Raw genomic sequence first — 21939 nt, forward strand, 5'->3', positions numbered from 1 at the left:
TATTTGTTACATGTTGCAACCAGAAATTTTTCCATCAAAGGCAAAGGGTACACATCCTATCCATTAAGTTATTTGATTCCTTCAAATTAAAGTCTTTTCTAAGAATATTCATCTCCAATTACAACAAATCAGAACTTTCAGAACATTTTAATAGTCATAGCTTGTAAGTGTTCTCCATGTGTACATACTGAATGTAAATAGTGCATCCAAAATATTTAACCATTACACATTCTACATTATTTTCACTGCCTTGTCTTCATCTTTGTAACAGCCCTCTGGAACACAATGACATTGCAACAATGCTTACAGAAAAAGGGTTATTGCATTTTTTTTTTAGGATGAGACATCCAGAGGAGATTTTATAAAATCCTCCTGTGTACAAAATTCTTAGTTATTAGCCCTTTTGGAACACCAGCTAGAAAAGTTGGAAAGGTAAAATAATTTACATTGTTATTTTTTCTGTTCACTAGACAAAAGTTCATACTAATTAAATAAAAAATAATAGTTCTTCAACAGTCTATTCAAGATATTTTCCATGAAGCAGTTCAGTGGGAATTTCCATTAGATAGATGTTCTCCATGCCGATTATTACTGGCATCCACATCTAGAAATCAGGAATTAGAAGAAAAAAATGTTTGTTGTTTTACCATTTTAATATGCTTTATCTGTTACATTAATCCAGACTCTGGCAACAAACTTCATACTCGGATATATCTAAGGTTCTCAAGATTCTCTGGCTTAATCCTCTTACATCTCACATACTTACATTCTTTTTTTCTTTCTTTCCCCCAAGTCCAGTTATTTCAACAGAGCTCTTTGAAAATCTGCTTGTATTTTTTTAAGACCCATAGTAAGTGAACACCATTCTGCACTGCAGTACTAACTGCTCTCACCTGCTAGGGAAGGGATTCTAATGCAATGTCTAGTGCTAAGGTTTGTCCAGCAAAACACTGAATTACTTACCAAGCAATGCTGTGGTTTCCCCTGCATCCTCTTTTAAGCTGGTACACTGCAATACAGATTCATTAGTGGAGGAAGCTGACAATTCGCTTACTTCGTTTCTGTCATCATCTTGCAAAGCAATACTCAGACTTCCGACTGAAACGCTGCCACTTATGGATTCAGGTATTGGAACTTCAAGTACATCTTCAGGGTCCCCCTTCAAAATTAAACATATTTAACTGTCACTTTTTTTCTACCATCAGACATCAACATTCCTCCATGTCATCTTTTTTAACCTCATTTTATTGGAAAAAAAGACCATTTTTTAGCTATTACATATGTATTCCCGGGAATAATATTGATATTGTCCACGTTCAAAGCTATTGTCTGACTGCAAAGAAAGCAAGCCAACCAAAAGAAAAGCCATTTTTCCAAAGCCACCCCAAATCCAAGAGCAGCAACAGGAAGAGTCACCCAGTCAGCCTTTTGGATGGATTATTTCAACACTGTAGCAGTAGCATTGCTGAAGGTTAGGAGCAGGCTCAGCTCATACAAAGTACCCATTGAGGAAACCTATTGATCCTTTGAGTATGCAGAACTCTCCAAGTCCTGGTTTTTCATGATAGTAGTTGGCCAAGTTTATACTAGGGTGAACAAACATTTACATCAGAACCAAATTCTTTCCTCCTCTACCTCCAGCCTAACTTTAACTCTGTTCCAAAAACACAAACACACTGGCTTGTCACTTTGCAGGAATGCAATATCTGCACCACAGGCAAAAGGTTCTATTTCATCTATTGTACAGCATGAGCTATACAAACCTGAATTAATTTTCAGAATGGATCAAAGTCCTATACGAACAGTTCTCTTTCTACAACTAAACAGACTACCTTCTTTGCCATAGATATACTGATGCTATACATAAACAAATATATTGCAACTTAAGTAGCTATTCTTTTTGCTTACTAGCAAGTATTTTTCCCTTCCTTGAACAACTAGCAAAGGCCTATCTTAAAATTTAAAAAATTCTAGGCTGATTCTTTCCTTAGCATCAAACCAGTATAATTTAAAACATATTGAATTTTAAGGTGCTATGGACCTGCTACAATCAAACACAAGACACATGTGATATTTATCTTTATGTTTGCAGATAGGAGGGGGCATTAATGATTTTGGTGTCCAAAACTGAAACACTTAAGCATTGAAACTACAAAATTCAGGAATGCTCTACAAAATTAGTCAGACATGCTGAACTGCAATTCTTTCTCTCATAAAAAATAGCTTAATGAAGAAGTAAGACTACTGAATTCTGCTCTTTACAAAAGTCACTTCATTGGACTTAGTGCCTTTTTTCTACTTCAAACCTTTAAAAATGTAAAAGCACCTGAAGTATTCGTTGTCAATAACTGAACTGAGCCTTGAGCCTCTCTGTGGGAGGTTTAGTACATTTCTACAGTAAGGCTGCACATGCTTTTCTGCAGGCTCAGAGTGCAGTGCTGAGATCAGCTGCCTTGCTCTTTGCATTTCTTTTCTTCACATCAGTAAAAAAAAAAAAAAATTGCAATCACTCCACAGACTAGAATTGGACAACATGGATCAAACTGAAAACTAACCTAGAAAAAAATTCCTGAATGGTTTCCCATATTATTAGCTTCAGTGAGACTTGAATGATTAACGCATACATAAGACCCATTTGCCTCATTTCATTAGAAAAATGAACTGGATTTTGCTATTTAATCTAATCCTATTCAATCTGCTTTCCAAAAATCATTTTAGCCAACAAGCAGAGGAGTTATTACTCATCCTGGGTGGGCTTAGTACACCAGTATCCTCTGCAACAGAACAAATTCAGGGAATATAATTATTCTGAAGGTTCCAGTATTTCAGTTTTCAGCCTGTATCCAAAACAGTAAGTCCTTCAGCATATAACACAAGATACAACCTCAAGAACTGAATGTGAGCAGAAACCAAGCTGCTAATATAACACTATTAAAGTAGCAATAGCTACTCCGCATGACAAGGAGATTGCGACTCCTGGGTAAAGTCTGACTTAATAAACAGAAGCACCAAAATCTGATATATACATATTACATAGCAAGGGTATTGTCCTCTTTGACAAAACAAGACAGTAATTCATAACACTCTTCCAAAGATCTGGAAAGTCTCTGAAATGAAGTAAGAGAAAGGGCAGTCAAAATACAGACCTAATCTATGAAAGGAAAGCCCCAAACCAAAAAACCACCCCTATTTTCCAGAGATCTCTATAGATCAATAGGAGATAAGAGAGGTGCATTTTTGCCTATAGTGTTTTAGTGGAGCTCAAGACTATTTATCAACAGTGACTGAGTAACCTACCGCATGTGTCTTCATCTCTCTTTTCTGGTGCTGTCAGAAAGAAATGAGAGCACATCATTTTCTTACTTAACCAATTTCTAGTGAATGTCTTTAGGAAGGTTTCAAGTACCAGCTCATTTACAAGGATAAATCACGGAGCACATGTGGAAGTACACAAACATTCTCTGTAGAAAAACTACAATTTCTTCTTCTGAATCACAATTCTCAACAATATCAAATATATGTTCTAGATTTATTTAATTCAGTTATATTTTTGCAGACTGAGCAAACAAACAGTCTCACCTCTGCTTAAAATTGCTTAATATCAGCTGGAGATAAAAAAATCTGATTATCAAAAAAGATTCATAAGCTGCTCAACGTATTTAAGTTCATAGCCATAAAATACCCTTATTTTATTGGTTCTCATCCAATTACTCTTTGCCCTTCTCAAGTCTTGTCAAATAACAGCTGCTCTCATTCTGAAGAGGTACATAAGATTTGCCTCCTAAACTGTACTTCTACTTTGAATATTAAAGTAGTGTGCAACATACCCAGTATCCCAGAGCTTTGATAACATCTAGTTTACACATTGGACAAGTTCGGTGGTCCAAGAGCCAAGGATCAATGCATGTTCTATGGAAGATGTGCCTAAAGAAAATAAATGCTCTTTAGAACTTACCATGAAAGCCACACACTCCTCCTTCAAATAGTGTGTAAGTTAACACAGAAAAATAAATCTTTCCTTTATAATCTTGATGATTAGCTCTGCTCAATTTACTAGTATAGACATTGCTCTGGAAACCTTTTGGTTCATGCCAGTTTTCTGAAGAGGAGATGCTAATAACCACAAAGACACCATGCTGTTATCACTTCAACAGTGTACAGTTCTAATTTAAGTAAGCTCTACTTCACCCCTACAGTTCTCCCAATTGCTTCCTTGCCCCCAAATACACATGAAGTGCTAGGTGGTCTTACAGTGCCCTTCAACATTTAACAGGCCATACAAAAGGCAGTATCAGCTCTGCCACCAGAGGTTCAGAAGATTTTATAGGAAATTCATCCCATTTCTTCAGAAAAACATGCTTAAGAGTAAAGAATAACTATGATAACTTACTTGCATGGCAGAATTCGGACAGTGTCCTTCAGTTTGTAGTTCTCAATGCACACAGCACAGTTTTCCACATCAACATCTAAACCCTAAATATGACAACACATTTAAGTGCATTACATTCATTCTTCATTACAGAACAAGCTTTGTGTAATAGCTAGCTACAAAGAATGCAAAATATATTAAATGATATAGCAACTAAAAAAAACCACCTCACTTAATTCAAGATCCTATCAAGAGGTGATTTGATCAAGTTATCAAAATACTAGAAGCAGCCAAACCCAGATTTTCTAATTTAAATATGGCATCCTAAGTAATTCATTAAATCTCATACATTGGCTTTGTTTGTGGAAGTATAGGAATGTTTCAGTTCAAGGCAGCTGTAAAACAAATGCATTTTAAAAGAGGTCAGCACAAATCAATGTGTGCAATCTAATTCTCAATGAACGATCCCACGGATTTCCAAGAGCAGGAAGAGATTTTTGGGGTTGAATACTGCAAACCTCTTCTTCACCCTTTTCTTTTTTCTACCACATCCTAGCAGATATTCATTCCTTCATAGCCAGAAGAAAACACAAGTATGAAATTTGGATTTAAAACTTTTCTCCAAGTTCCCACTAGACAGAATATAATTTCCCCACTTCCATTTTTATCTAAGGGTTAAATATCTTTTCACACAAGTCTAACTGTCTTCTTGAAGCCCTGCTCAGAGTTGCAGTGCAAACATGATGGATAGCAAGATACAAAACACACAAAATACAAGATACACAAAATACAAAATACACAAAATACAAGAAAAATAATCCAACATTAATTGAGCTGTATAAAATCTAAGTATTAGAACAAGAGACAGTGGGAAAACTCCTCTGCTTTCATCTCTAAAAAAAATTATTATTTTTGATTCACAATTTTCTGGAGCACTTCAGTTTTAACACAAACATCCAAACTAGTTCTGCAAGAAAACTTTCAAGTTCAAGGCGAGTATTTCCCTCCTTTGCATATTATCAATTTACAATTAATTTATAATTAATGCCTTAAATTCCTAATTAAATTATATTAAGACTGTTTTTTTACATAAGCAAAGTTAAGACAAGCGCTTATTCTATAACAAGTTTTTTTTTTTTCTGTACAAGAGGCAAAATCCAAGCATACCATATGTAGCACATACTCCAATGAGTGTCCATTTTACAATAATCCTGTAAGCTTCTCAGGAAAAATCTACATGATCGCAAATACACTTTTAATATATGACCCATTTTTAGTTAAATATCTCAACCTCAAGTGGGGACAACGAAAGACTGAACTGCGTCACAACAAAAGAAATGGACTCTTTTGAAATAGCTGAAAGGAAATATTTAAAGAAAAAATGTACATATACAGAGTAGACAGGACAAATGTCCAGACAAATTTATATTAGTTCATGAAAATACCTCTGCATCAGTAAGTTACATAAATTTGCTGATAGTAGGTTGATTCAAATCCCATTAACAAGATGAGATTTACCACACAGAAAAGCCCTATTTTAACGGAGAGATTCTAACCCTAACTCATTCTATTCTTCTTAATGAGCATAGGAGTAACCAGCATATAGTATAACAACAAATTCCCCCACTTAATTTACTTTAGTCAAGGGTCTATTTATTGGAAGGAACTCCCTGCATACTGCAAAAATAACACAATACAAATCCTACTTGGAGGATTTTACTGAACATCAATTTTAAAAGCAGTTAACATCTTCCATGTAGTTTTCAACATACATTTCATTGTGACCCTTCTATGTCCCTTTCTTCCTATGCTGACATTCTGCTCTGATAGTGCTTTACACAAGTTTAGGTTCAATTCTGTCTTTCTTGATCTGGGATGTCCCCATTGTATGAATTGAAGTATAAATATCCTTCTGCTCTGAATTATATGCTAAGCTCCAAAAAGTAATCTAATTAAAAGTAAGCAATACTCGTAAAACACTATTTAAGCATGCTGAAAGCATAGAAGGAAAAGACAAAAAGTTCAAAGACATTTTTGGGATTTTTTAAGTTTAAAAACTGATTTACTAAATGAAGAACGTATTCTCTGTAGCACATGATCTGAGCGGAACAGCTTCTGCTAGACTACAGCTTTTAAAGTTTTTACATATCAATGTCTTATTTCACTTTAATTTTATTCATAGACTTAAAAATAACCTAATCCTTGTTTTTCATCTCCAAGTAAATCAGCCCTTCCAAAAAAAAAATCATCAACTAAGACAAAGGTTGGAGGGAAAAAAAATGCCTATGAAGCAGCAGAAATCTAGTCAGAAGCCAATTTTGCATCTAGGATCAGCACTCCCAAAACTCCAACTAAAATATTTTCTTTCAAAATGTTGTCTTTTTCTACTTCAGTTATTCTAATACAGCTGAGTTTAGGCCGTATGCTGTCAAAGCCAATTTCCTGAAAGCTGCTTTAAATTTTAGATTAGCTTTATTTCATAACATAGAAATGCACTTCAAAAATATTTATGATTCAGGTTAAGCCTACACAGCTCCTTAATGTATTATATGTCAAAAGATAAAACAAGTGTTTTATTTTTCAAAGCTTTTTATACTTTTAAGGCCTTCTGATCAATAGGAAGATGAATGTTCTTTTAAGAAAACAGAACATTACATCAGCTGTACGAACTGTGCGGAAGTATTTTGCAATCTACTTGTTGATGTTCTCAAGTGCTGAAAAGATAACAATGTTTCCTCATCTTTACAGTACCAGCCCCCTATACCTTCTGTATAACCAGATATTATTTGTAACAAAGTAGCTGCAATTTCGTAAGTAGTTCAGATTTGACTCTTTAATTTTAAATTCTGCCTTTAAAACAAAGGCCCTAGCATAAGCCTAAAATTGTATGTCACACTGCAATTATGTTGTGGTAATTTTAGTTTAAATTCTTTGAAGACTTTACAACCATTTTAAAAACTTACAGCAACAGCCAGAGATACTGAATTACCTTTTCTCCACGTTTCACTGTATGCAGCTGAAGCTGGCTGATGGCTCTCTTGGTCTCTTTCCTATGTCCCTTGAAATAAGATTTTAAGTGTTAATACGGACGGTAGTTTCAGGAATTACATTTCAAAGCTTTTAAATGCTTTCCATGTGGATTACTGAATGCATCTAAAAAAGCCAACTCGATCTGTGGGCAATGAATTTGTTTATAAAAGATGTCCAGCCAGCAGACGTTCAGTAAGTTGTGTGCTCCTGAGCTCTCTGCTCGCACAAGGAGCCCCGGCTGCGCAGGCGTGAGCTGAGCACGCCGACAGCCCTGCATCCCTGCTGGCACTGAGGCCCTTCCCACACAGGAAAGCTGAAACCCGTGTAGGCTTTAGAGGCAACCAGAGCTGCAACAATAGCCATATAACCAGACCTTCCAGTTAGGCAAGCCCATGAGCAAGCACACCGTAGGTTTTGCAGCAGCCTGGGAGAAGGTGGAATCCTTCCAGGCAGCCTACAGCCAGGCACCAGGTCAAAAGGCTGCTTGTAGCTATTAATACTTCCCCTCAGTTAAACACTGTCTCCTGCGTTGGACAAAGCTTTGCACTGAAAGGACACATTATGCAAAGGAGATGACAAGAAAGGCTTTACAGACATGATGCACCATACTGGATTTCTATTCAGTGTAATTATGCTTAGAGGGGAAGCGAGAAAAGAAAGCAGCACTGTAGTCCAAGACAAAGTGCTAGCTACTGCAAGAAACTGAAAAACTAAACACTCCTAGTTCACAGATGCTGACCTGTCTAGCAGCAAACCCAGTAACAAAATATCCTAACAAAAAAAAAACAAAAAAGAAAACAAACCCATAATCACAGCTTTTCTCTGTAATTATTATGATGACATGTACATTTTTACAAATGTACAGTACTGAAAATTGTGATTTTTAAATTTTCATGGTGTTAAAGATAAGTAGCCTGAAAGGTCTCCCAGAAATGGATAAATCTAGCAGCAGAAGCCTATTACACCTTTTCAGAGTTTTCTGCACAGTCCTGTTTCCATCTTCAGCAGCAAGGAGATCTTCTATAGTTTTACTGCTAAACTGATATTAGAAAAAAATCTTAAGATACCCATCTTCATCTTCATTTAGCACTTACACTGCAGCTTGCTTTAAAGCATAACATATTTAACTCACAAGTTTTAATTTCAATTGAGTCTGTAAGCCGAGCAAAACAAGATTTGTGTTATAAAGTGACTTTTTGTTTCCAAAATTCCTTTAAGACTTTTAATAATACATCTTGACTAATATCATCAAAACATTTTCCAACTTTGCATCATTTTTATTTTCAAATGGCCATTTTAGAAGAAAAGAATTGAGAAAATGGCATAACGTCCTACTGCTACACAGTTTTACTTATTTAAGAAGCATTCAGATGACAAGCACTGGCAAAATCTACTGGCATTTGGATGACAATAGCAAAATCCTATTAAGAATCTGTGGCACATGTTTCTAAGGAACATCACATCCACATCCTTAAAACTAAAGTACATGATATTATGCTTCATAAAGCATATGAACTTTCCTCTATGAGAGCTATTTAAAAGGCAACAGGAAGAAGCCATTTTCTTCACCAAGCAACTGTTACAACACAGAAACACATCCCTTTTCCTACAAATACTGCTCAAAATTTTTGTTTTCCCAAAAGTATTCTCACAAAGTAAAGGCTAAGATTTAAAGCTTAGTAAAAAAGACTCTAGAAAACAAAAAAATTGAGGGAGACCACAAGTTTAACCAATACAGAAGTCCTGTGTGTTATCATCAATAATTATTGAAAAGAGAAATTAAGTATTTTCCTAGAAAGTCTTCTAAGTCCTAAGCAGAGTTCAGACTTCTGAAAGCAAACAAAAACTCCTTCCCCCAAATCTAGAATCTATATTGTCAAGGAAAAGGCAGGAGAACACATGCTAGAGCACTAATTGGGACAATATTTTTTTCTGAACTGAGAAAAAAGAAAAAAAAAAGAACCTGCAAACATTAGAGCTGCTGACGATCATGGAAGAAACCTGATCTATTTGTTGTAGCTGAAAAGCAGAGGTAAGTGCCATTCTAAGGTATTTTCCAAATTCAGATGGACTCATATCCTCAACAACTCCATAAAAGTTGCTGTCTTGATTGCAGGAATCCAGAGGTCCCTTACACACCTGTTCTACGGCAAAGTACTTCCCTCAGGAGAAAAAATAAAGCTGGCTTTGTAAAAAGGGCAAATAAGGAGCAAAATTACTCCTTCATACCTCCTCAGTACTCTCACTGTTCTCAGTACCTCGAATAGCCCAAGAGAGCTGAATCTCACCACACCATCTCACACCTTCTAGCCTACTATAATTCAGTGACTCTACAGTGGAGTTGTAGAATTAAGAGTAACAAAAGTAGTTTTCATAAAACTTTAGAACTAAAAAGTCAACACTGAAGTATTTGTGGGTTTTATAAGAAAAGACTAAAGAAAAAACACTTACCTTGGTCTCTTTCCATTAAAAAAGTCTGGTTAGTGAAGTTAATACTTTTAAAATGAAAATTACAGAAGAACGAAAATAACTTTTCATGTCAAAAGGAAGGAAGTTCAGTTAGGTGACAGATCACATAAGAAGCTGCCCTTATTTTGTTGTTGACAAGTTGCTAAATGTATTTCTCATTACTTCTTATGAGCATCTAGTAATTATAACTAGTCAAACTTGAGATGCCAATTAGCATAGTGCTTATTAGCGCTCACTGACTGTTGCTGAGCAGCACTCATAGTTAGCAAAATAGGAAGAAGGCACAGATCTTCAAGAATGCTTCAATAAACAATCAAAGTTAGGCAAGTGATTTGACACGATAAGGGGGTAAATACTCTTGAGTGCCATTAGCTCCATTTACCTGGTTTCCAAACTGTGATCCTGTATAGAGGAAACGTTGTATATAGTAAAATATGAGCCAAGCAAGCGATATAATCATCATGGTGATGAAGGCGATGGCTACAAACACAACTGATTGACCACTAATGTATTCTTGCACGTGTCGTGTGCCAACAACAATACTCATTCTGACTGGAATCCCTCTTCGTACTGGCTCCAATATCTCTATTCCTTTTGGATAGCCAACCATTATCACAACTGTATTTCCTGTTCCTGTTGGAGGGAAGAAAAAAAGAAAAAGTCAGTAGTCGCAGTAAAAATGTAAATTCTTGCTTGAGAGCAATTTGTCCTCTTCAGTTAAGAACAGCAAGCAAAGTTATAGGAAAATCTCCACAGCTTTTTTTCAGGCATAGCAGAATTGATAGAAAGTTTACTGGTAGAGAATCCTTTCTTTTCTTTCAAAAACTCTCAAACACAAGATAAAATTCAATGGATACATTTTTACTGTTCAAGGCCTGTAGTCATCATTTCACAGTGAGGTAAGATGTGGATCCATACAAAAAAGCCAGACAAGTCATACACAACTCATCTTGAAGCAGTTAAAGTTCTAGCTTGCAGCTCAGAAACAGCTGGTCTTTTATTTGTCAGCATAGGAATTTTAGTTGCAGATGGAAACAGTATGTGAACATCAAAGAGAAATACTTCAATTTAGTTTGAATGTGAATCTATAGCTCAATTACACTGGATATATAAACAAAAGAAAAAAGATTCATATATTTAATAATAAACTAAATAATAAATTATTTTAAACATTGAAATACTTACAGATTCTTTAATAGGAACTGTTCAAAATGTAATGAGACCTTATGATAAGGACTTGTCAAGAAATACCTTGTGACTCTTTTGGGAGAAATGAACAAAAGGATTTTTCTAATATATTAGAAATCTAGAGCTCTCAATCCATATGAAAGAAATCTAATTAAAAAAAAAAAAAAAAAAAAAAAACAACCTTAAGGCAATATACTGCCACCAAAATCAGTAAGATACTATCAAGATCAACTAGCAAAATCCAAAGACCTCTGTGACTAGTGTTTCATTCCACAATTTTTCTGGAAGAATATCCAGTATTTTCAGAAAGATCTAACCCTAGTATTACAAAACAAATTACAAACAAATGTACCTATTAAAAATGTCACATTTTCACTGTTCTATGATATTTCTATTTGTATAGTTCTTACTTTGTGTGTACCAACACTTCTGCCACCTTGGCAAGTCACAGCTTCATAGTTTACTTTGCTCTCCTACCTCTGAGAAAAAGTGAAACTAGTCTTAATTCAGAGAGAAAGGAAGAAAAAGAGGGGTTTTCCCAGCTGAAAGTCTAAAGCTGTAATGTTACAGCTACCTTTTTTAGATGCCTAAAAGACTAGCTACCCACAACAAGACCTCCTCCTGAAAGCTTAAAGCATCTTTTCCTTAGATTCCTTACAGAGAAGTTATGTCAGAAGAAATGGCTTCCTTATTTATAACATCACATCAAATAGGAATTTTCAAAATTCAAAGCTGCATTCTGGCCTCAGCCACCTCTGCCCACTAAGACAAAGAGTTACTTGCCTGAACTATTTAAACCAAATTCCTTTAGCTGAGACAATTCTGGCTGTGACAACTTCTCAATCTGGCCACTCTGCCCCCAAGTCAAGGAGAATTTGCAGAAGTTTCACTTGTGTACGTAGAACTCCTCCCTCCACAAGGCATAAATAGTTTGCTCTGGATGAAAACCAAAGGTTACAGGTATTAGCTGAATAAACCTCTCTTCCCAACTTCACCTTAACACAACCATCCCACCTCTGGTCACCTCTCTCAGAAGCATTACACCTGTGTAGGCCAGACCCAGACTCAGCAAACAATCAGATTTTTCTAATACAGTTACACCAACGTGTGCCTCCCCTCAGACACCTGCTCTTCAGCAACAGCCAGCCCACCTATGTTGTCTTGCTTGGTGGATGTCTTTGGAGACACAAAGCAGTGAAGCTGAAGACAGACAAGCACCCAGGCTCTACTAATCAGTTCTGCTCACCAACAATGTGCTGATCCACATGACACCCCAAGCCCAAGCATCCTATCAATTTGTTAATTAATATTGTTCTTATCTCTGAAACAGCACAAAAACACTACTAGAGAGCCTCATGAAACACAGAGAAAAGTGTGAAACACCCACTGATCCCCTGATCCTGCACAACTCCACAGGGAGTTGGCAAGAAAAAAAACATATGGAAGTAGGAATTTATCTTACATTGCTAAGAACTGCTATACTTAAATCAGGAAATTAGATCCTGTGTCCTTAATCAATTGTAAGAGGTACAAATAACAGGAGGGGTGCCTAAGGATGGCCAGGGAATGGAACAAATATGTTGGAAAGATTTATGTGATTTCATCCAAGCTTAAGGAAGAAAAGGAAGTTTCAAGATTAGAGGCAGCCTGGATTTTTCAATCAGTAAATTTCTACCTCAGTCCTAGAGTCTTAAGTCAGTCTAATCCTGCTATCTGATTCTCTGCACTATTTCTAATGATGAAATATTAAAAAAAACCCACAACAGTAAGTATTGTCCTTCTCTGCTTTGTCACCAGAATGCCAAACAATCAGACAGTTATCTCCTTGAAATGAAAGTCAGGCAACTTTTGCACAATGGTTTCTAGACAGTGAGACACCTTCCACTTTTAGAATTAACATAATTACACATTTTTAAATAAATACCCATTAAAAGCATTTTAACAGTTTTAAACATTTGGTGATGAACCTGCCATAAAAAATACATGCAACTAAACACAGTGGCCTTGAAGGCCATGAGACAGAAGGGGAAGAAGAGAAGAAGAATTGCAATCCATGATTACAAAAGGAACAAGAGCAGTCTCAGAGAAGCAGTTGCCCTGAGCAGCCTGTAACACTAAGGGTTTTAACTCATTCCTTGCTAATTTTAGCCTGCTGTTCTGAAACTCATTATTCAAACACTGAAATGATGGTGAGTCATTCCATCAGCTTCTTCAACTGCCACAGAACTCAGATACCTCAAATCACATTTATAAAGAAAACTCTGAGTGTCACACATGCATCTACTGAAGGCATGTTCTATTGGCTTTGCCTTTCCATAACCTTCTAGTTTTACAATAAATAATCACATTTTTACTCCACTAAAGTAAACTTAACTTTTTATCTAGGTTTGATTGATCCTTCTGTGAAATTGAAAACTTAAAATTTGGTCTGTGCTTCTTAACATTATCAGGGCTGGCAATCCTTAGGATATTTGCAAAAAAGGACAAATTTGGAACTTTGAAGATGAAGGTATGTTTCCTGCCAGTGCACACAGTTTTACTGCTACCACTCCCAGTACTTTTTTGCTAAAGGAAATTATCACTCTACTGATGAGGAAAACATAGGACAGGTACAGATCTTGATTCCAGGCACACCAAATTACAACATTTATTCCCATTCACGCTTAGGGATGAAGATATTTTTCTGTCATCTAGAAACTGATCACAGACACACTCTAGTTTTAGTCCTTCTGAGAAATGTCAGAAAGCTCACAGAGTTCAATCATCTTAGTAAAAATGTTTAAGCTCAGTCCACTGGTTTATTTAAACACAGGCACCCTACTAATACTGCCACAACTAACACCAAATATTCTTTTTTGTTCCTGTTCCAAACAAATGCTAACAGTATGCTAACAATCCCATAACAAGCTTTGTCTTGACCATCTACTCCAACCTCATCCCACCTAATTCCTGGTGCATGTTATATCTTTACCTGCCTCAAGAACAATATACAACGACTGGTACACATGCTCCTTTCCACCTGAGCTCCAATACATATGCACTTTTATCTATAAAACAGATATAAGCAGTTACTCCTGCTTCTTCAGAACAGCATTACCAGCTCAACACACAGTCATGTCTTACATAAGCAAGCCACTGTCCTTTCAGCAGTTACAGTACCAGAAACTTTCAGTAGAAACCAGCAGTAACACAGAAATTATGCACCATTTGAGAACCATGAGCAGTGCTGCAAGCAATGTAGCAAGAAGTTGAACTACGTGCCAAAATAACTAACTCTTTGGAGATGTCAAGAACTTTATAGAATCATGAGCACAAAGTAATTTGCATGTTTTGTTCAATATATGTGCAGTAAAAACATGACAATGGACAAAAGAATTAGTTGGATGTATGTTGGCAAATCAAAGACCATTTTCATTATGTAGACAAAGTCATACACTCAAATTAAATCCCAAGCTTCCCTCAAATCCACAAACCATGAATTAAAGCCCTAATCCAAACCTACCTCAAACTATTACAGGCAGCGCCTCCCGTCCCTGTGTGTCAAGCACAACCACATTTCATTCCACAGTCTACAATAAGGTAACTAACTTATGTTCTGATCAGGATCACCATATCCTAGCATGGGGAGGGAGGGGTGGATACAGAGATGGTTGTGTGCCCAGCATGAAGTGTAACAGGAAAACTATAGAACCAGAAGACCCTGTTTTCTTTCCATTGCAATATACCTCTGCTTCCCTCTAACTTCAGAACCAGAATTGAGCCTCTGACTCTCCTCAGTCTGGCCTCCACAGCACTCCAGACTTTGCCTCTCCAGATTCCTCTCCAGCCCACTCCCAGCTAATATTTACATGCAGTATTTATTTTGGTTTTGGAAAGCATTTTGAAGCTTCTGTATTGTATTAAGTTGACCATCATCAAAAATGAAGTTAGGACTGCCTGCCAAGACTGTAAAACTGAAATCTGAATTTATATAATTCAGATTCAGTAAATGAAGTACAACTCCCCAAGTCTTTTGGGTAAAATGAGAGTTTTCCAATGGAAAAATCATCTCAGTCACACGTGAAATAGTGTCACTATTGCTTTCCTCAAGGAGAGAAGTCATCCAGCATTCTGAACACTGCAATTTGACAGTGAGCAAAGGGCTTGAAATGAGACATATCAGTAGAGGCACATTTGCAGAACCTTCTTTTGGATTTCAGGACTTCCAAGATTTCAAGGCTACAATTTGAAATTCTTGACTCTCTTGTTCCAAAACTTCAGTTAAAATCCCTACTCACTGCACTCATGAAGCTTACAAGGTGAAAAATACAGATTATTTGGAATACTTGTCCTTTTTTAAATGCTTTCACCAGATACAACAAATAATTTCTTCACCTAATCAAGAAACTCTCTTTTTACTCAGACTGAAACATGCCTAAAAACACCAAAAGACCACCAACAAAACCAGATCACATGTATCACACACATCCCAGAAAATTCAAAGGGTAGGTTTTCTAGGAGGAGAATTACAAGATGGCACCGAGACCACAAAAGCTGTCTATCACTGTCACATAATTTGGGCTGCATCTCTACCAGCCATAACCACTGTTCCATCTCACATCATTTTCAGTGCCACTAATTGCGAACGCATTAAGCGGATTTTACTTATGCATATAACTCCACTCCTTAGTTACTGCACTGCAGATTTCCCAGAGTATTTATCCTCAGCACTCCTCCCAGAAGGAAAGCTTGATTCCTTATGTACCAGTTCAACAAATCCCTTCACAGAAATGAAAATGTAGACCCTCCATAAACTATAGCTTTACCTTCCACATTCTTCCTTGCCAGTCTTCCACAGACCTTCCTATCATTTCTCTTTAAAAAGTCTAAGACTTAAAGCACTAACAGTATCTCTTGCCTTTATTTCCAAAGTGCACCGAAAGTGTTTGAACATTTACATGTTTGAAAGTGTCAACCATGAAACAAGCATTTAGGACTACATCAGAGCTTGTAATTGTATTGCGATATATTATTATAGTCCCATTCAAACAATCGCAAGGTCGAACCTGATTTTCAAAGTCAGTATAAATGCAAATGTATTACTGTACATATGCACTATGCTAAATCACACTCTCTACAGGGGTGAAACCTTCATCACCAACATTCTGCCAGTTCAAGAGGGAAAAAAAACCCCAACGAGCAGTCAGAGAACACTTCTCCATATGCCACTGGCAGACATAACTAACTATACTAGTGAAGTCCAAAACTTAGTATTAAGCCCAAGAAGGTCTTCTGTAACAAAGATGATAGCAGAAAAGAGATTTTTTTTTTTTTAATTACAAAATAAGCAAGAAGAGAGAAAAAGATTCAACAAAAGAGCAAATAAAACTGATGAGAGGTTACAATAGGGAATGGAGAAGAACGTGGGGGAAAAAAATTGTACTGATTGGCCAATACAGGGTGAAAGCAAGAAAAAGAAACTGTTTCAGATGAAAGCGGTATTACACAACAAAATATCTTAATCACCACCTAGGATCAAAAACAAAGGTTCATTTTATCTATTCACGCTTTCACAGTGAACTAAGACTACGATATGTGCCTGGCTGATCTCAAGCAAGCAGCAGAGTAAGAACAATAATCATGATTGCAATCCCCCAGTTGGTGCCACTGGGTATTCCAAGAGAAGAGGTGTGTTTTCCAATAGATAAATCACATGTGCAGTACAGGAACAGCTCCCTAACTGAGACTTTCAGCTCACTGCACTAACAAATAAGTTTGTTTCCTTTAGAAACATGTTATGGTTTTATTTCATCCAAGACCCTGGTCCTTCTCTCCCTCACAACCAGGAATGAGAACCCAAGCACTAATAAACTGATCATAGCAAAATCATGTGAAGCACACATCTACAGATTTTTTTTACTTAGTTTGCCTTGTCTTTGCATCCTCCTCTGAAGACCCTCCAGCTTCTCAAAAAATCTACAAAAGCAAACAGATTTTACTGCCAAGTTTTGAGGCTTTTTTCGCCTCTTAGATTTAAGCATTTAATATTGTCATAACCATAAAAATTCAGCAAGTCCTTTGTGTCATAGCCCAAGCGCTGACTGTGGTGACAGAACATCTGGATTCCTATCTCGGCAGAAATCACAGAAGCAGCAGCAGTACGCTGAGACAAGCCAACATGCTTCTCCTGGATTCAGTTCTCCTATTGCATTTGCGAGCGTTTAAGGATTACCTGATGATCACACCTCTCTCTCACTCTCAACAGACCTGCGCGGGAGAGGACGATGAAGCTACTACAACAAAGCCTGCACCAAAAGCTATCTTCAAATAGCTACAGCTGTGCCTTCAAAAGCACCTGAAGGCATCTTCGGGATACCTGGTGCGTTTCCACAGGGCCTGCAGACAGAGGCCTACCTGTGCCCGCTGTAGCCGTTCTGCCGGAGGGTACCAGGCAGAAAGGTATCCCTAAGGAAATGCAAGCCTCCCACCCCTGTCTGCCACACGGCTGCCGGTCCCGATGGCTGCGCCGCATTTCCTCCCTGACGCCCGGCCCGTAACTTGGGAGACACAAGACGGTCCCGGCCTTTCCCTAGCGCGGCTTACAGGAAGAGAAAAGAAAATCCCCGTTTTCTGTCTCCCCATATCCCCATTCCTCAGGCGCAGAGCCGCATCACCGATGCGGGCCGGCCTTAGACAAAGCGATTCCCCCGACCCCCGGCGAGCGCGGGGAGCTCACCCAGGTGGGACATGGAGACGGTGCTGTTGCCGAAGCGGGCCTCGTTGTAGATGACCACAGCGGCCGCCCGCTTCCGCGCCGCGTTGGTGACCTTGTCCTTGAAGGTGCAGCCCCCGCGGGCCACCAGGGCGATCCAGGTCGGTGGGTCTCCCTCGGAGGGCCCGCGGCCACCGGGAGGCAGCGGTACATCGTAGTCGGTGTCGGCGGCGCAGCCCTCCATGTGGCGGGGCGAGGCGCCGCGGGGAATGCCCACATGGCCCTGAGCGCTCTCCTTGGGCGAGCTGTCCCCGTAGCGGCCGCTCTCCGTGCGGCCGTTCACCGTGCGGTTGCTGAGCGGCTCCACATAGGACGTGCTCACCCACGCCGTGTACCACTCCAGCGCCCGGGCGCCCGCGCACGGCGGCGGCGGCGCCCCCAGCGCTACCAGCGCCGCCGCCACCAGCGCCAGCCGGGCGCGACGCACCATGGCCCGGCCGCCCCCGCCGCGATCAAGAGAAGCGTTCGCAGGTCGCTCCGCCGCCACCGCCGCCGGCGCGCTCTGCCCCGCGGCCGCCCCGCGCCGCGCAGGTACCCGCGGTGCCGCCCGGGGCGGAGCCCGCCCGCCGCGCTGAGGGCGAGCAGGGGCCGGGCCAGGCCGCCCCGTCCCGCCCCGCCGCGCGGCATGCCGGGAGAGGGGAGCGGCGAACCAGGCAGGAGGGCGGGGCAATGGGGCCGTTCCGGTGTGTGTGCAGCTACAGGGTCTCAAAATCAATTGTGTTGGGAAGGAGCTCTGAGATCATCGAATCCAGCCTGTGATCGGACACCGCCATGCCAGCCAGACCGTGGCACTCAGTCTTTTCTTAAGCACTCCTAGCCCCGGTGAGATCATCGAATCCAGCCTGTGATCGGACACCGCCATGCCAGCCAGACCATGGCACTCAGTCTTTTCTTAAGCACTCCTAGCCCCGGTGACTCCACCGCCCCCCTGGGCAGCTCACTTCAGTGCCTTGCACTCTTTCTGTGAAGAAATTCCTCCTAATATCCAACCTAACCCCACCCTGGAGCAGCTTTCAGGCTGTATCCTCATATCCTGCCGCTGGTTGCCTGGGAGAAGAGGCCGACTCCCCCTGGCTACAGCCTCCTTTCATGTGGCTGCAGAGTGGCAAGGTCTCCCCTGAGCCTCCTTTTCTCCAGGCTAAACAACCGCAGCGCCCTCAGCTGCTTCTCACAGAACGTGTGCTCCAGCCCCTTCCCCAGCTCCATTGCCCTTCTCTGGACCGATTCCAGCACCTCCGTATCCTTGAACTGAGGACACAGCACTCGAGATGTGGCTTTACCAGCGCCGAGTACAAGACGAGAATTACTTCCCTAGCCCTACTGGCCACTCTATATGTAACACAGTCCGTTGCCCCCGGTCTGCCGGGGCTATTCACGGAGCTCAGCTCAGCCCCGGCCCCCTGGTGCCCACGGGGATGAACCTGAAGCGCCTCCTGCACGGAGCGGGCGCTCCCTGCCCGGCAGCCGCCCTCCCTGCCGGCGAGCCCCGGGCCCGCTCGGCCCGAGCCCCGCGCCAGCCCCGGCACCGACACCCTGCCCGCCCCGGTGAGTCACCGCCGCAGCCGCCGGGCGCGCCTCGCCTCCATCGAGGCTGCGGCGTGCTTCCGTGGGGAGCGGAGGGAGGCTGGAGCGCCAGAAGCCAGGACACGAGGGAACAAGAGGCGGCCAGAAGGCAGCGAAGAACAGAACGGTGCACAGACGTGCAGGGGGACAAGAGCAGAGCTACGGTCAGGTACACACGGTGCCTGTGCTGTTGTGCCGAGGAGAGCTCACTCCCGAAGGATGAAAAATGGTGACAGGGTCTGTACCGTGTCTGGAGGAAAAGGTATATAAATGCAAGATTAAAGTACTGAATGGACATGATCATTCTACAGACTTGTTTTCCATTAATTAGAAGAATTTGACATTTGCACCTTTCCCCAGCTTTTAAAATGAATCACTTGTTTTCACCAACCACCAGCCTTCTTTGAATGGTTGTTTTCCTTCAGAAGACAGGTGTTGTCTTTTCCTGCACTGTTACCTATGTTGTCGAACAACATTGTCAAACTTTGTTGATGTCCTTCCTAATTGTGATTACATATTGTGGGTGCTGACACAGGCAGGCCCTAATAGAGCCTGGAATAGTTTGTGCAGAGGATACCATTGGAAAAAGCCATGAGTGTAAGCATCAAGGCCAGTATGTTCCCATTTCTGTTCCAGATGCAGTGTTTCAACAAACAAACAAATACCTTCAAATCCAAAGTATTCCTTAAAGATATTCTCTAGCATTCTCCCAAAATAAGACTTGGCAGTGTTAGGACTTTCTGCAAAGGCACTGAGCATAGTGACAAGAAGATTAAAGTGGCAGAATCAAGAATACAGACAAGGCTGAGCAGACAAAGTAATGTGGAAGGGGCTGTGGAGAACTTGGAAACTGAGAGAAGAACATAGAGAAATTAGAGTTAATGAAAAAAATAGGGAAAGGAGGATAAGGAAACAGGAGCATCTAGCAAAATGTTAGGTGGGAGAAGGCATGTGGAGGAGAGAAAAGACGAGTAAAAGGTTAGCTTTATTGACAACAGTTTGGAAGAAGGGCAAATTCAGTATTTAGCAGAAAGCAGATTAAAAATGAAAGTACTTCAGTGATTTCAAAAATGTTTTTTGTGGTTTGTGGGGTTTCTTTGTTTTGTGTTTTTTTGCTTAGTTTTATATGTTTTTGTTTGTTTGGTAAATAAATGAAAGACCCTTGGTCTAATCAAAATAGACATCACTCCTGAAATGGGATAAAAGTAAAAACAGTAAGTAAAAAGGAAGAAAGCAGCTGTAGGAAATGTTCTTTTAAAAATACAGATTACTGGAAATAAGCTGGTGTTGACTGAGATTTGTACAGGTTAGGGAACTGTTGTAACAGTTCTTACAGTAAATGCAGTCCAACCAGTGACAAGAAAAAGATTTAAAGTGTAAATAGGAAACACAGGCTGCTATTTGATCCTAACATAGGCTGTTATTTCTATTCTATTCTATTCTATTCTATTCTATTCTATTCTATTCTATTCTATTCTATTCTATTCTATTCTATTCTATTCTATTCTATTCTATTCTATTCTATTCTATTCCATTCCATTCCATTCCATTCCATTCCATTCCATTCTATTTTATTCTCATCTTTATTGGATATGACGTGGGAATTTTAGTATGAGAGCTTTTTGTTGAAAGGAGATGGTTCAGGAAAACAAGATGAAAAGGTAAATTGTCAGACTTGGCTTAAGAAAACACATCAGAGGAAAGTGGACAGAAGAGAACAAGCTGTAACAAGAACTTGTAAGAAAAAGACTGGCAAGGGAAGAAATAGCACTGAGGAAACTTTCAAAAGACTATTAATGCACACCCAAGAGATGAGTGCTCAGTTCCTACGTGCAGAGAAGAAGAGCAAACTGTAAGAGTGACATTTAACTGCCACAGTGAAAGCAAAGAACACAGTAATGTGAAGATGAAGGAACGATAAAAGGTGCTTGGCCAGACTTTTCTCCCCAGAGAAAAGGCAGATCGGAGTCTCAGTTCCCACAAATATTTTGAAAGAAATTAACTAGGTACAGGAAAACTCAGGGAGAAAAAGCCAACAGATGTTTTCACATCTGACAGAAATTGAAATGGTTGTTACACAGTGTGGGTTACTCTGGCTAATGCTGTACTGAAGAATATCTTTCTACAGTTTTTTACATTGAAATTTGTTTTATTTGCATTTCTTCTTCATGGCCATTTTGTTAACAACTTTCAATATTTTTAGAAATCAGAATACATTGCAAATTGCAATACACATCCAGAGATGAGACAGGTTGCATTTCAACCACTAAAGTGATGAAAATTTCATCAGAAACAGAGCATTCTTTGGTTAAATAAGAACAGCAGTTCAAAATAGCTGTGCCTAAATCCTGTACATGCATTTCTTTTCCCAAATTAGCAAGAAGTGAGAACCCAACTTTTCAACTTAATTTTTCTTTTTTCAGCAAGCATACAGAAATTACTAAGTACATCTTTTAAATATTGCAAGACCACAGTTAAAATTTTAGATATGTTGCACAACAAATTTTTTGGAAGCTACAGAATTAACAAAAATGCAGAACACATGGAAGTTACACATCAGGTAGTTGAA

General features: G+C 39.6%; 1 protein-coding gene across 2 annotated transcripts; it reads right to left on the reverse strand.

The window, feature by feature from the left end:
- Window positions 1–131: 131 nt before the first annotated feature.
- On the reverse strand, window positions 132–18395 carry RNF149 (ring finger protein 149). Of its 2 annotated transcripts, XM_079309568.1 has the most exons (8): window positions 17772–18395; window positions 10251–10501; window positions 7359–7427; window positions 4391–4473; window positions 3828–3924; window positions 3298–3327; window positions 964–1159; window positions 132–604 (listed from the first exon to the last, which is right to left on the reverse strand). In XM_079309568.1, the coding sequence occupies exons 1-8, from the start codon at window positions 18235–18237 to the stop codon at window positions 546–548; spliced, it is 1251 nt and encodes a 416-aa protein (XP_079165694.1). In that variant the 5' UTR covers window positions 18238–18395; the 3' UTR covers window positions 132–545. The 2 variants fall into 2 exon arrangements, with proteins under 2 accessions (XP_079165694.1, XP_079165695.1); XM_079309569.1 differs by lacking the exon at window positions 3298–3327.
- Window positions 18396–21939: the final 3544 nt, after the last annotated feature.

The sequence above is a fragment of the Erithacus rubecula genome (assembly GCF_903797595.1).
Source record: "Erithacus rubecula genome assembly, chromosome: 1".
Taxonomy (NCBI): domain Eukaryota; kingdom Metazoa; phylum Chordata; class Aves; order Passeriformes; family Muscicapidae; genus Erithacus; species Erithacus rubecula.